General features: G+C 39.2%; 1 protein-coding gene across 1 annotated transcript in view; it reads right to left on the bottom strand.

The window, feature by feature from the left end:
- LOC124798777 (dynein intermediate chain 2, ciliary-like) overlaps positions 1-16,922 on the bottom strand; it is a 247,215-nt gene that overhangs the window by 64,934 nt on the left and 165,359 nt on the right. Inside the window, exons 6-7 of the mRNA XM_047262307.1 lie at positions 10,373-10,550; positions 4,441-4,669 (exon numbers count right to left, since the gene is read on the bottom strand). Coding sequence (XP_047118263.1) covers positions 4,441-4,669; positions 10,373-10,550 — 407 coding nt within the window. The remainder of the gene's footprint in view (positions 1-4,440; positions 4,670-10,372; positions 10,551-16,922) is intronic.

Genomic DNA, 16,922 nt, shown 5'->3' with positions numbered 1-16,922 from the left:
CCAGATATAACATTTCAAACTATCTGCACGGTGTGGGCAAGAGTGAGGCAGGGTGGTTCGAGTTGCGGATGTCTCTTGCCACATACTGGGTCAGGATGGCCCTCAACCCTGCCTCCTTTGCCTGCTGCCTCTGTCATCCCTCCTGATTTTTGTTTCCATTGCTTTTTGGGGGTTTATACTGCACCCTACTTTATATTTTTGGAGTAATATTCTGTTGATTAGAGAGTTATAGGCCTTTTAAATGTGGATTTATCACAGAATGCTTTAGATACTGTGGACTGCAAGAATAACCAACACCAAAGTACTGGAACAAATGAACAAAGAGCGAGAAATGTTGACAGTGCTTAAAAGAAGAAAAACTACATCCCTAGGACATATAGTACGGAACACCAAATATTTGCTTCTGCAGTTAATAACAGAAGGAAAGATTGAAGGAAAAAGAAGACAAGGGTGAAGAAGAACATCCCGGTTGGACAAAATAAAGCAATGGACAGGACTACGAAGTGTAGACCAGCTATTACATACAGCGGTTCACAGAAGAAAGATGCAACATGTGGTTGCCAACATCCATTAATGGATAAGCAGCAGCAGAAAAAGAAGATCTTCCTCTTTAATGCATTTCCTGAGGTAAATCAGGGATGGGACAGCTCTGGGAGGGCCTGCCACCTTCGAATGCAGAGCTACAGGGAACACCCATGTGGAGACTTCACTATTTCTCTCATCTTGTCATATAATTGATGGTCCAAGTGATGCCCATTACATTTTTAGCCTTACCTGTTTTATTTTTTTTGATCCCTTGACTAGAAGGCATTCTTTACACTGTAGCTGTCTTTATCCTTAGTGAGGTTGGTGGGGTCAGATGGGAGTTAGTCTGTGTCCTGGTCTGCTCTAACCTACATACCCCAATCAAATCCATATAATTTTACTCCTCCATAAATTGGTTTTTCAGCGCTGTCATCAATACCGCAGCCGGCTGGAGTGGCCGAGCAGTTCTAGGTGCTTCAGTCTGGAACCACGTGACCGCCACGGTCGTAGGTTCAAATCCTGCCTCGGGCATGGATGTGTGTGATGTCCTTAGGTTAGTTAGGTTTAAGTAGTTCTAAGTTCTAGAGGACTGATGACCTCAGTTGTTAAGCCCCATAGTGCTCAGAGCCATTTAAACCATTTGAACCATCAATACTGCCTTCAGTACCTTGATTTTACGACTCCTACTATTTTCCTCATCTGAGCACATTCTCGGTGGAGGTACTACCTCCAGGTGAATGAACCCTTGACCAAGGGGCTGATGACTTTACTGTTTAGTCCCCTAAAACCAATCAACCTCTGACAGTAAACTTAATGTTGGAATGAAGACTGTTCAAGTAATTCTTAAGTCATCTGATCAGAATAATTTAATAATATGATTTGCCCAACATGGCCATCTGTATTACAGATGGTAGTTTTGTCCGAAAACAGTATGTCAAAGGCTGTTTGTCTCTTGATCTTAACAGGGAATTTCAGTGACACAAATAATGAAAAACTGGACATCAACAATTCTAGATGTCCATGATCAGTAGTATCTGATAGAAAATAAGATTACAGTCTTCAGAAAGAGTGACTCCAGTTAAGTCTGGATAACCTTATGACAACTGTCTCTGACTGTTTTACGTAGTGTAAGATATTACCCATTGGTAATCTGCAAATTTTCAATACGCTTAACTTGTCTTTCCTGATCCACTACTGTGGCAAGGAATTCGAAGACTTATTCAAAATAACATTCAGTAATCTGAAAATCTTGGAACGTAACCCCATTTTTACATATGTAGCCATCCCCCCCACTATTGTTACTGGTTGTAGAGTAGTAGAACATTAGCTTGTTTCTATCAAAATGTCTCCAGGTAATGTCAAATTTCCATGTTGTGCTCCGATAAACACAAGTCTGCTGAAGTTCTATATGCTCTTTTGTTTTTCTCTGTGAATGTTATTGAAGTTCATCAGTTCTATGAATCAGGCTTTTGATACATTTAAGGAAGATGCTAAATTATTGTCTATTAATGGAAAATCCAGGATGGAATGTAACAATATTATGAGAAGGAAAGTTGTTACCCACCACATAGCGGAGATGCTGAATCGCAGCTAGGCACGACAAAAATACTCTCACAATTAAAGCTTTCAGCCATTAAGGCCTTTGTCAACAACAACAACAACAACACACACACACACACACACACACACACACACACAAACACACAAACACAACTCACACACACGACTGCAGTCTCAGCCAACTGAAACCACACTGTGAGCAGCAGATATTCCTTAGTTAGCATCTGAGATGCTTGGCATGACTGTCTCAATGCAGTATCACGTGCTGCTGGGAATGCTCTTTTATGAGATAGGTAACTGTGTGTCAGCACCTCTGGAGAAGTTCTGGACACTCACAGGTATGAAAAAAGGCAACGTCTGCCAATGGCCTAGAGAAAATGATTATGAAATTCAAAAAGATAGGTTCTTTTGAAATGCCATGTGGCAGAGGGAGAAAAACAATTGATCCAGTGTCAGTAGATGACATGAAGGAGGGAGTCAAGCATCGGTGTGAAAACCTGCAGTGTGTGATGTCTCTGAGCATGGTGCATAAAATTCTATAAAACATCCTCTATTGCTATCCATACAAAATTACTCTTGTTCAGGAGTCGCTTCCTGCTGACCTGTCAATAAGACAAATGTTTGCTCAAGGCTTTATAGCTTGCATGGAAATGGGCAATAAACGGCCATGGAAAATTCTTTGGACATGTGAAGACACAGAACTGCAGAATATGGGCAACAGAAAGTCCGCTTACACATCAGTTGGTACTGCTTCATTCTGCGAAGGTAAGTGTGTGCTTTACAGCTTCATTAATTGTAGGACCATATTTTTTCAAGAAGATGGATCCTGTGGGTCCTATTAACTGTACCATCACTGGTAAAGACTATGAGAGTCTTTTGCATACCAAAGTCATTCCAACTCAACAGTGTCGATGTGTGGGTAGGATCATTTTTATGCAAAATGACATATCTTGCAGCATTGCACAACTAGTGAGGCAGCTGCTGCAGAGGCTTTTTGAAAATTCTAGAATTGTCAGCCATCATTTCCCTACATCTGGCCATCCTGATCACTTGATCTTAATCAATGTGACTCCTGGCTGTGAGATTTTCTGAAAGACGGTATGTTCAAAGCTTTGATTTCAAACATAGCTGAACTGAAGGTATGCATTGTGCAACAAATTCTGAACATGACCCTTGGGATATTCCAATCTGTTGTGGAACATGCTGTTTCTCGATTTCAACTTGTGGCAGAAAACAGTGGACAGCATACTGAACATGTCTTGTGCCAGTCTCATGACAATTAAAAACCAATTTATTTGCTGCTTTTTATGTGGTTTTGGCTTCAGGGCACTTACAAAACTAATGCCAGTGTAGCTTTATATGTGATTTTTGGCCTCAGGATGTGGTGTCACCGCCAGACACCACACTTGCTAGGTGGTAGCTTTAAATCGGCCGCGGTCCATTAGTACATGTCGGACCCGCGTGTCGCCACTGTGTGATCGCAGACCGAGCGCCACCACAAGGCAGGTCTCGAGATACGGGATAGCACTCGCCCCAGTTGTACGGACGACATTGCTAGCGACTAGACTAACGAAGCCTCGCTCATTAGCCGAGCAGATAGTTAGAATAGCCTTCAGCTAAGTCCATGGCTACGACCTAGCAAGGCGCCATTAGCCTTACATAGCAATTGATAGTTTGATAGTTATCGTATGAAATGTCTCATCAAGAACGCTGTATACAAATGGTGGATTAAAGTTAAGTATTCCAGCAACTACGTACTTTTCTTTATAGCATTCATAAGTATCCTGTTCAGACCATCAAGTCCGCCTGCTTGCTTAATGGCCGCCTCCCTTAATTAATGTGCGTAGTGTTGGCAATCTGTCAACACTACACAGGACAGTTAAAAACTAATTTTTCCCATCTGATGTGGCAGGACCTTGCCAAGGCGGGTGGGCTTGCCTAACTAATAGTGCAACAACCATTGAATGCCAAACTTGTGCAGTCATGTACATTACACAGTACAGTTGGTTTAATGTGCAACCTGCATCATATCAGTCATATTGCAATTCATCTGTCATTTGTAGCTGAAACCATTTATGTTATGATGCTTGCAATGCCATCTAGTGGGAAAATTTTCATTAAGTTTTTTCCCCACAAAGCTTCCTCCTTCTTAAAATATATTCTGTTCAAATGTGATGTCATTCTGTGCAGCGGCTCTTGTTTTTACAGTGTTTTGAAGCTGGAACTTTAATTATAAACAGTCTGTATATCTTTTTGGTATATGTATGCAGCTTAAGAGAAAATGGAAACAACTGAATTATAATAAAAAGAAAGAAAAGAAAGTAATCTTGCATAACCAGAATAGTGGTATCCTACCTTCTTTTGTCTTCCCATATCTTAACTGTCCAGTCAGCACTACAAGAAACAAATATGTCAGAGTTGTATTTGTTGTAATGAATTCTATACACTGCCATGTTATGTGCATTGTATGTCATCAAGTATGAAGCAGTATACATAGTGCTGCACTTGTATATATGTCCTTCTTCAGTTCCAACTAAAAATACTTCTTTTTCTTTTGGGTGAAAAACCATTGTAGTGCCAGATCCTAAAACAAAAAAGTGCATCTATATTACTGAATGAGTAATGCAACACATGGTGCATGCCTCTGTAGCAGGTTGTCTATTGAATGGATTGCAGGGGCAATACAAATTTGATTTTTACTACCAGCTTTTAAAATGTTGTCACAACCTACTCATTAAGTGGCACTAACATTAAAGATTTAACAGAGTAAGACATGTTTTACCATTAGAAACTGTGTGTCTGTCTCAGGCAGTGTCACTTATCACACACAAATTACACAAATTATACTCATCCAGTATTTGAGACGGAGCACTTTAGCAACTTCCAACAAACTTTACACATATTTTCAAAGCTTATGAAACTCTTGCTTACACCTCTCACTGATATTTACATAGAATGATGATATGATAAAAGTTTATCTCTTACAACATTTTCACTATTCACTCAGTAAAACTTCAGCATAAAACATGATATTTTAATTTATTACTTCTTTACTAATGACTCCATTCACTACACTATCTGCACACACTATTCACATATAACACTGAATGCACCTGTAAAATTACATCATCAGAGCTTTGGGATTAATGGCCGCTACTTATTTGAGGATGACAGCGGTGTGGCTGTAACTGTCACTAGTGACTGCTACCTAAAGATGCTGCAAGACTTCATTCTTCCCCAATTAAGTATGGTAGATGTGGATATGGAACAAGTATGGTTTCAACAAGATGGAGCGACCTCGCCTACAGCCAGAATTTGCATGGATTTCTTGCAACAGACATTTCCTGGTAGAGTAATTTCCCATTTTCATGACATTTCCTGGCCGCTTTGCTCACCTCACTTTTCATCGTCATCATCATTTAAGACTGACTATGCCTTTCAGTGTTCAGTCTGGAGCATAGTCCCCATTATAAAATTCCTCCATGATCCCCTATTCAGTGCTAACATCTTCTGATGTTAAGCCTATTACTTCAAAATCATTCTTAACCAAATACAGGTACCTTCTCCTTGGTTTACTCCGACTCCTCCTACCCTCTACTGCTGAACCCATGAGTCTCTTGGGTAACCTTGCTTCTCCCATGCGTGTAACATGACCCCACCATCTAAGCCTGTTCGCCCTGACTGCTACATCTATAGAGTTCATTTCCAGTTTTTCTTTGATTTCCTCATTGTGGACACCCTCCTCCCATTGTTCCCATCTACTAGTACCTGCAATCATCCTAGCTACTTTCATATCTATAACCTCAACCTTATTGATAAGGTAACCTGAATCCACCCAGCTTTTGCTCCCATACAACAAAGTTGGTCGAAAGATTGGACGGTGCACAGATAACTTAGTCTTGGTACTGACTTCCTTCTTGCAGAAGAGAGTAGATCGTAGCTGAGCGCTCACTGCATTAGCTTTGCTACACCTCACTTCCAGTTCTTTCACTATTTTGCCATCTTGTGAGAATATGCATCCAAAGTACTTGAAACCGTCCACCTGTTCTAACTTTGTTCCTCCTATTTGGCACTCAATCTGTTTATATCTCTTTCCCACTGACATTACTTTCGTTTTGGAGATGCTAATCTTCATACCATAGTCCTTACATTTCTGATCTAGCTCTGAAATATTACTTTGCAAACTTTCGATCGAATCTGACATCACAACTAAGCCATCCGCATATGCGAGACAGCTTATTTTGTGTTCACATATCTTAAACTCAACCAGCCAGTCTATTGTTTTCAACATATGATCCATAAATAATATGAACAACAGTGGAGACAGGTTTCAGCCTTGTCTTACCCCTGAAACTACTCTGAACTATGAACTCAATTTACCGTCAACTCTAACTGCTGCCTGACTATCTATGTAAAGACCTTTAATTGCTTACAAAAGTTTGCCTCCTATTCCATAATCTCGTAGAACAGACAATAACTTCCTCCTAGGAACCTGGTCATATGCCTTTTCTAGATCTATAAAGCATAGATACAATTCCCTGTTCCACTCATAACACTTCTCCATTATTTGCCGTAAGCTAAAGATCTGGTCCTGACAACCTCTAAGAGGCCTAAACCCACACTGATTTTCATCCAATTTGTCCTCACCTTTCATGTGCAGACTTTTTCCTTTGGGGCTACCTGAAGCAAGAAGTGTTCCAAACATTTTATACCACCATTCCTGAGATAAAGGATCGCATCAGAACTGCCATCAGCAATGTCCCAGGGAATACGTTACACCGAGTTATGGAAAGCTTCCAACACCACCTAGATAAATGTGTTGTGCAGAGGGGGCATCATTTGACAGGAGTCATATTCAAAAAGTAATCCACACAATGGACAATGCCTTACACATTAGTAAATGGCATACCTTTAACTATTAATTGACATAAGAGGTAATAAATAAATTACAGTTACTGCCTGATGGTGTGTTTTTAATATCCTACTATGAATGCTGCTGCACCCTATATTTCACAGCCAAAGCAAACAAAGAGCATCAAACTTCTGTACGTGTTGGTGGGGGGGATCATGTTAATTTCGACCCACATGGTCCATGGACTGCAGTTGTAACTCTGGAAATATGTGTTTGTACTGTATGGCTGCTCAGTTTGCACTGCTGTTGCTGACCTGCACCTGTGTATGCCACTTGTTGCCAGAATTTTGCCTATCAGTAAGTAAGCACATCTATGGACACCTGACACATCTAACTTGAGCCGGCAATGTGCAGCTCTGGTCAGTTCACATTTTTGTGGCATGGCTGCCACAATACCACATAATGATACAGGCCTAAAAAGTACTGAATAAACTTTATACTGAATGAAAATTTATTAAAAAATACTCATATGCACAAATGTATAAGACATTTAAATGTCTGCTAAATGGCAAAGAGTTATCCTTGAACAGTAAATAAAACCACTCAGGCTACATATATAACAGATTAAAGAGAATCTTCATTATTCTTCTAATGTTTTAACAAAACTACAAATACAGACAGTATACTATATTTTGTTGTTATACCATCCCAGATTTTACATTGTTTGGTACAATGTTTTTAGTGTTTCAAACTAAGTAAATTATTGTTGTCTACATTCTGGAGGAAGTTATTGTTCCAAGCTCAGTCATAAAAACAAAATCAAATATTCAGAGGCACAATAGCAACATCACATTTCATGGCTAGAAGATTGTTTTAATCCATGTATGTTTAAGATTCAGTCAGTTTTATTTGATGATTTTTGAGTATACAAGAAGAAGAAAAGAATGGAGTCACAAAATTACCGACCAATATCCCTAACTTCTGTTTGTTGCAGAATGCAGAATCCTTGAACACATTCTCAATTGAGTATAACAAACTCTCTTGAGACCAAGAAGCTTATATGCATGAATCAACATGGTTTTAGAAAGCACAGCTCATGTGAAACTCAGTTTGCCCTTTTCTCACATGATATACGGAGAACTATGGATGACGGGCAACTGGCAGCCTCCACATTTTTAGATTTCCAGAAAGCATTTGATATGGTGCCCCATTGCAGATTGGTTGTCATGACAACCAACAAGCTGTCTGTTCACATGAAAAGCCAAAAACAAACTGTGGCCAAAAAACAAGTGCTGAACATGCTGCCGAAAATGATATCCCCTCATCTCAATGACTGCTTCACAACCTGTGGCATATGGATCCTTCCCACCAACAGCTTTTCTGAATTACGCAGGTGGGGACTTTCCCTGCAATACATCCTACATTCCCGTAACCCTCCTGGCCTCAACCTTTGTTAGTCACTGTCCTCACCCTTCCAGCCCCATCCCTGTTCCCATTCCAGCACTACACAGCCGTCATTTCACCACCACACCCAGTCTTTTAATTTATTCTTTTTATTTCTCTTCTTTTTATTTCTCTCCTTTCCACTACTTACCCCCTCACCCGCTCCATACCTTCTCTCCTGCCCTCCATCTAAACTGCAACACTTCACTGACTGCCACTCCCACCATACTATCCCTCCCCCTCCCCGCCCCAGCCTCCTCCTTACCCCACCCAGTCGCCACTCCCATCATGCACTAGTGCTGCTGCTTGCAGTGTGGTTTCAGCTCCCTGAGACTGCAGACATGTGTGCAAGTTGTATTTGCATGAGTATGTGTGTGTGTGTCTGTGTGTATCTACTGCTGACAAAGGCCTTAATGGCCGAAAGCTATAATTGTGTGAATCTTTTTGTTGTGCCTATTGTGACTCAGCATCTCTGCTATATGGTGAGTAGCAACTTTCCTTCTCTGGACTGTTAAATTCCATCCTGGATTTTCCATTGTTTGATATACAAATATGGGATTTTTTAGGACGCCTACACAAATTAAAGAGATATTGCATCATGTCTCTCATGTCTCATATATTGTAATATTCTATGTGAATGTGTCAGAAGCTTTGTGGGACAGTCTATTGAAACCATTTTCCAGTGCTGTACCCAACAACAGCACATTAAGTACAGGAATTTAGAAAAATCTGCTACTGCTTAACGCAGCCTTATGTCAACAATTTCAACAGATAAATGAGAATCACAATGAGTAATGCATGTAAGCAGGTACTTTACATTGAATGGCTGCATATCAGTATGTTTCATATTATACATCATGATGTAAAGAAAGATGTTTTGAATGAAGTTTCATCATGGGCCGTAATATAATCTCTCATCACACAGAAATTTTCCATTGTTTGATCTGTGTGATTCTGCTACTTCTTCAACAATAAGCTGCTTTCCCAATGAGGAAAATGGTGATTATTTTTGCAAGCTTAGATTTTTGTAAGAATTAACTCAACAAGTACACAAAGAACAGTATATACAAGAAATCCATTGCAAAAGACCTCATAGTTATAACCTGAACTTTGTATTGTATAACTAGGCACTTAGAAACGACGGAGAGGCACCGCAGCCGCAGTGGTCCACAACCCCACAACAACTACCACACTCCACTTCACCCCTCCACCGCCCCACACTGAACCCAGGGTTATTGTGTGGTTCGGCCCCCGGTGGATCCCCCAGGGAACGTCTCACACCAGACAAGTGTTAACCCCTATGTTTGCGTTGTAGAGTAATGGTGGTGTACGCATACATGGAGAACTTGTTTGCGCAGCAATTGCCGACATAGTGTAACCAAGGCAGAATAAGGGGAACCAGCCCACATTCACCGAGGCAGATAGAAAACTGCCTAAAAACCATCCACAAACTGGCCAGTTCACCAGACCTTGACACAGGCGCTCCTTCCTGCCCGGAAAGCCGTGTGTTAGACCGCACGGCCAACTGGGCAGGCACCTGAACTTTACTTGACATAATCTCATTGGAGATGGTATATCTTTGCCACCCTCAGACCTATGAATGTACATACCCAGCCAATTATTGGGGGGGTGGGGGGTGGGGGCTGCAGTTCAACATGTACCTCAAACCATGGTCAATCTTGACATTTTCTCAATTGAAAAATTATTGTCAGAGGTGAAAGAACCGACAAGTGACAAAAAAAAGATCATTTTACACTTAATGAGCAAATCCAAGCATGCATTAGTTCCTTCCATAAGCATATTGTGCAGCACACAAGTTCTTCCTGTCTTCCACTCATAAACAGATTATAACTAATACCTACTGATGGTACTAAATTATGCAGTTCCACTGCACACAGTTTCTACTCACAATTATCCATTACTTTATTAATATGTAAATGTAGTATGCACAAAAAGTCTTTGCTACAGAATCTATAACTCTTTGCCACTCACCTACTAAACTGACTGTAGTACCATATGGTCCTGGAACTGGATCTCTGGCGAGGGTCAGTGTGAGTACAATAGCCTTGGCCAATCCTTCCAGTCCAATAATCCACTTTCGTACGGTACCATCTTCAGAAACTGAGAAGAAGCTCATTTCTCCATCTGGCAAATCTGGGACCCACAGAACCTAGTTTGTTGCAGGAGGAAAAGTTTGTGTTGTAGTGTGACAGAAAAAGGGAAGTTTTATCATTTGAGGCTGTTGCAAAGAATGCTTGTAAAGTTTTACAATTTCTTTTTCTCAAAATAATTTTCACTGTGCTCATGTTAAATATGATTTGGTCATACCATAATGAGCAATTTGAAAATTATTTTATTGCTTTATTGGAGACATGAGATATTTCGCATAAAACATAAATACTAGTTAAAAGTAAACACACTGCAGATTTTTGTATTACTTCATGCACAATAATGAAATATTAATCACAGATAAATGTTTAGACTTTTTTTTTACACATTCTCTATGACAAGTGCTTCAACATTTATAAAAATGGAAAACAAAGTATAGAGTTTATTCATATCATTGATGAAAGTTTCTCGGGTCTCCAGCCGGGTGGTAGCGTTGATATCTCGCCAGAAGATGGGTGGTATGACACTTCCCGAAATGTCGCGAGATATCAACGCTACCACCTGGCTGGAGACCCGAGAAACCTTCATCAATAGTTTACGCCGGGAAAGCCTACAGTCACATATTCATATCATGTCTCATAATGCTCCAGATTGTTCATGCCTTGTACTGGTAATTTTTAATTTTATATCCTGCAGCATGTTGTTTTGCCACTTGTATGGAATCCAATAGAAAACAAAGTATCACATTACCAAGTGATACAACAGAAATAAGATTAAATTCAGAGTCAGAAAACATCTAATACGGTGTGCCACAAGGTTCATCTTTATGCTACTCCTGTTCTTGGCCTACATACATAATTCACCTGAAACACTGTAGGATTCTGCAAAAACTGCGATGTTCGCTGAAGATGGAAATATATTGATAAAGGGCTCAAACACATAAACAACAGACATAACCAGGAGAATAATGGAATGGGCTTACAAATGGTTCACAACCAAAACTTAACCCTTAAGCCTTCAAAATCTTGTATAAGGGCCTTCCAAAAACAAAGAAAATCAATTTATAGGTACAGTGGTGGAGATCACTATGCATACACTGGCTAAGGCTCGGTAAGTGAAATTCCTACACAACAGGCGTCAGTCTGTGTTTAATAAAATAAACAGCTCAGTTCTGCTTTCTTTGCCCTTGGAAATCTCTCTCATTTTTTTCACCTGCGTACAAGATTGATAATGTATTTGACCAAGTTCTGTCCTATGGCATAATCATCTGGAACACTGCAGCTGAAAAAAGTATTTACTCTGCAGAAGTGTGTAATAAGAATACTGTCAAAAGTTGGTAACCAAATGAGTTCCAAAAGCCTTTTCTCTGACTTACACTTACATCTGACATATATTTCCTAATGGTATTTGTAGTTAGTAACTAGAGTGAGTATAGGATGAACTCATCAATTCACAACCACAACATTAAAAGTAGAAATAATTTCCAAATAGAACATGCATCCCACCACTAGGGTTCAAAATGAAATTTTATATTCTGTTGCAAAGCCTATATCAGTTACCAGTGGATGTTTGGCAGAAAATTGAAAATCTCCAAATATTTAAAAACAAGGTAAAAAAATACCTCATTAGCCACTCTTTCAGAAATTTATCAGCATACTTGGAATCAAGACCATAAACTGCATGTAACTCTATTATTTACATTAAATAAATGCATTTTTGCATGTATATAGACAGCTGATAATGGTCTGCATAAAGTAAAATAAATGCTCTGTTTTAAATATTGGACAAAAACAGTAGCTGAGTAGAGTAGGATGACGGGCAGTTGCATTTTTCCAAAGTAGTTGTATTTTTCATTGTATAATGTAGATGTAACTACCACACTTATCATTTTGAGATGATTAGCGCTACTCATGATTTTTTGTTAGAATATTTCACAACTATAGCCAGCAGTGGTAGCTTCTGCCTATTAATGCATAATTTGACTTGTTCCAAATCTCTGAAGGCTTTCCTTCATCATAAAATTTAGCATACACAATGGGTGAATGAAGGAATGATTCAGTGGTTACTGTATATGGCAATCAAAGTTGTTTTTTTCCCAGAAAGAAATTGGATCAAATAACTATTGGAAAGTTCTTCTTCTTTTGGCACTAAGGCCCTTGATGGGCCTTTGCCTCCTCAACAATTTTCCTCCATACAGCTCCACTCTCTGCTTTTTCCTTCCATCTTCAGATCTCAATTTTGGTAAGGTCAGTAAAGGCATTGTCCAACTATCTAGCTCTTGGTCAGCCCTTCCTTCTGGTGAAATAAAATTCATTTGGGCATCTTGTCAACTGTCATCACCTCCATTTGTCCTACCCAGCATATTCTTTGAGATTTTAAAAAAATTCACCTTATCTTCCTCTTGTATTAGCCCTTGTATTTCATGGTTCTACCTTACTCTCCAACCCTCTGCTTCTCTCATGGGCCCATTATATTCTTCACAGGATTTTCATTTTGAATGACCTTAGGTTGTTCATATCTGCTTCTGTCACTGTCCACATTTCTGACCTATACGTAACAACATGTTGACAATGTAATAGTACAATCTTCACTTGGTTGTTCTTGTAATTAGAGAACTCTTGAATACTTGTAAGTTTGCATAACATGTTAAGTTTCCCGCTTGTATCCTTTCTCATACATTCTCTCATATTATTATCACTGGTTAGGAGGATGCCTAAATAATGGAAGCAGGTAACAGATCTAAAACATCATTAAAGGCCTTGAGGTCATATAGTATTCTTCTTGCCTTAGAATTGGGCATTACTATGTATTTGGTCTTATTTTCATTTACCAATTTTTGCTTCTTCAGCTTCCATTATTTCACACATTTCTTTAGAGATTTGTACATCTCTAGCCACAATTGCAATAACATCTGCATATGCATATATTTCACTTGATTTCGTCATTATTGATCCTCTCCTGTCTGTCCTTTGTATCAGACCATGCAGTGCTAAGCTGAACAGTAGCACCGAGAGACCGTCACTGTGTTTCATTCTATCAGTAAAGTTAAAGCTCTTGATCATTTTGGTGATCACTTTCACTTTTGCCTTTGTGTCCCTCATTTTTAATTCAGCTAACCTTCCTAAGTTGTCTCAGATGCCCAATTGTTTAAGTGATTTATGCAACACTGGCCTATGACACTATCAAAAGCTTGCTTAAAATCAAGAAACAGGAAGTGAAATTCTATGTTGTATTCATAAAATTTCTCTATTATTTGTCTAATAACAGACAATTGGTCAGAAGTGCCTCTATTTGGCTGAAACCACATTGGTAACCTCCAAGGAGATTTTCAGTGCACTGCTTTTACCTTTCATTCATCACAACAGAAAATATCTAGTAGGGTGTGTTCAGTAAAGTTATGCCTCTATAATTTTCACAGACTCACTTTTTTCCTTTCTTATATGCATATATAGGCATACTTTCATTTTCCCATACGTCATTTATTAGAGCATGTATTTCATATATTACAAGATTACCTCCAAATTTTATAAGTTCTGACACTATCCCATCTTCACCAGGTTTTCAGTTTTAATTATCTCTGACTCCACCTCCCACATTGGTGGTCTTTTTATTTCTTCCCTTTCATCTTCTCAAGCCTCCATAATCATAATCTCCTCCTGTTTTATTGGATCTCTTGATACCTGATCTGAGTTGAGACTATGTTCCAAATATTCTGCCCATCTCTGCAACATTTTTTGTTCATTTCTGATTATGCTGCCATTTCTATTTTTAAATTTAATTTGTACTGGTTGAAATTTTTTTCTCATCTTTGTTATTGCATGATAGGATTTTCTTGTTTCATTCTGTTCCTTTAGTTCTCTTGAAATTTTTATTCTTGCCATTCCTTTTTCTTTTTCTTGCACATTCTATGAGCATTACACATCTATTCTTTATACACCTTCACATTTCTTCTTCTTCGTCTTCTTCTTCTTCTTCTTCTCTCTCTCTCTCTCTCTCTCTCTCTCTCTCTCTGTAGCACTCTCAGTTTTGTTGCATTTTTATGGTCTATTGCTAGTCTACATTCATTGTCAAATCATTCATTCTTTTCCCTTTGTGTTTTCCCAATTATTTTTCCTGCGACCTATTTCACCACTTTCTGGATCCTGTTCCATCTATCTTGGTTTCCTATTGCTTCCTCACTGGCTGTCAGGACATAGGACATCTTTAATTTTTATTTCATATGCTTTTACGACTCCAGGGTCATTCAGTTCTTCTATATTCCAATTTGCTTTTTTCACGTTCTGGTCTATCACTGCTAACTGTTCTCTCATTACAGCTTTTGCAGCATAGTGGTCTGAATTACAGTTTGGATCACTGCAGCTCTGTACATCTATGACTGATGTGGCATGTCGTGTTTTTACCAACACTTGGTCTATTTGGTTAACTACTCCACTTACACTTGATTTCCATGTTCCAAGATGTACTCTTTTGTGTGGAAAAAGTTGCTCTTGATGAGTAAATTATTTCTAGCAACAAACTGACATAGCATATTTCCAGTCTCACTACTTTCTTCATGTAAGGTGTATCTCTCTGATACTGTTCCACTTCATTTCATCCAACTACACTGAAGTCTCCCAAAACTATCAGCAGGCTGTAGTTTTGTACTTTACTACATCTACTTCATCAAACTGTTCTTTTAATCCTTCTTCTGCTTCCTCTGCTGGTGTTTATGCTGTTATTATTGTTATATATTTCTGAATTTCCCTTTTATTCTCAGTCTGCTGAATCTTTCATTCATAGGTTCAAAATCCAAAAGCCTTTTTCTAACTTCTATTGTTTTTATAAATTCTGTTCAAAATTGACCTGTTCTTTTTTTCTGGTCCACTGTATAGCAGAGAATACTGAGGCATATCTATCTGCTCTTGCTCTTGCCCTCTCACTTCTTGTAATGCCACAAAATTGTACTTAAATTTCATAATCTTTTTAGCTGTTTCTTTAATTTTTCCAGGTTTCAGCATTGTTCATATATTTCAAGTCACTACGGCCAAATAATTTGTCCTTTTTCTTTGCTGAAATCATGCTCTGTACATACTATCCATTATCAAAGGCCCTTGTTGTGGTTATACAACATGAAATTTTCACAGTGTGGGGTTATTGGCCCTACACCCAACCACCACCCTGACAGACATGGATTTTTTTAGGGTTTACTCCCTTAGGAAGGTTCGCTTCCCTATGCCTTTTGAGCCCTCCCATCACTATAATGTGGGATGCAGTTTGTCTGGCTCTTCTGCTGAGGCTTATCTGACTTGGGATGCTGTGCCAGTAGTTAAGCTACTGTCTGATCACCCCCAACTTCTTTGAACCACATAAAATTTCCCACTCAACAATGAAGGTGTATTCGATAAGACAGTGTTCAACGAGAGGGTAGGAAAGTTCTGCTAGAATGTAAATACTTTAGGAGTAGAGGAGACTAACCACCAAAAAGTAGAAGCATCAAGTCATTGACAGGCACAGAGAAAAAGAAAACTTACTAGCTTCAGAGAAATCCTTTTGGGAGCTAGAATAAACACACAGGTGAAAGGCAGGAAGAGGGGTTGGGGGTGGTAGCTAGTGGCTTGGAGGGAGCTAGCCAGTTTTCTGACTAGGAATATAGGAGGGTCAGTGGCAGGTCATGTGATGCAGTGGTGTCAGAGCTGGATGGGAGCAGCAGACAATGAAGGTGATGTGGAGAGGTGAATTGGGAAGGAGTGATGGACAGAGGAAGGGAAAGCTGTTGGATGAAGGTATGGAGACAGTAGGTTAACAAATACAGGCCAAGGTGGTTCTGAATGTCCCCATACCCACTACACAATACCTTCCCATTCCTCTGTCCAACACCCCCTCCCAGTTCAGCTCTCCAATGTTACTTCCATATACAGACACAAGCAGATGTGTGGATGGATAAGTGTGTGTGTGCGAGTGTATACCCGTCCTTTTTTCCCCTTAAGATAGGTCTTTCCACTCCCAGGATTGGAATGACTCCTTACCCTCTCCCGTAAAACCCACATCCTTTCGTCTTTCCCTCTCCTTCCCTCTTTCCTGATGAGGCAACAGTTTGTTGTGAAAGCTTGAATTTTGTGTGTATGTTTGTGTTTGTTTGTGTGTCTGTCGACCTGCCAGCACTTTCATTTGGTAAGTCACATCATCTTTGTTTTTAGATAGATTTTCTGTTTTGCTTCATATATTTTCGTGTCCTTTGATTTCGTTCTATTTTCTGGTAATATTAAAAACATACTAATATATTTAGAATTTTGTTCAAATGTGCATCTATTGATAGATGCACAGGACAATACTCAGTCAGTTCTGGGTTAGTAATCAAAAAGGACATATCATGTTATAAGTTAGCACCAAGTAACTAACTTGATAACATTTCTCAGTCACTATCAATATTTGTGAGTTAGTCAGCAGCATCCAA

The sequence above is a fragment of the Schistocerca piceifrons genome, chromosome 5, assembly GCF_021461385.2.
Source record: "Schistocerca piceifrons isolate TAMUIC-IGC-003096 chromosome 5, iqSchPice1.1, whole genome shotgun sequence".
NCBI classification, from domain to species: Eukaryota; Metazoa; Arthropoda; class Insecta; order Orthoptera; family Acrididae; genus Schistocerca; species Schistocerca piceifrons.
Note: the sequence above shows the minus strand (reverse complement) of the source record. Positions and strands in the feature narration are given on the sequence as shown.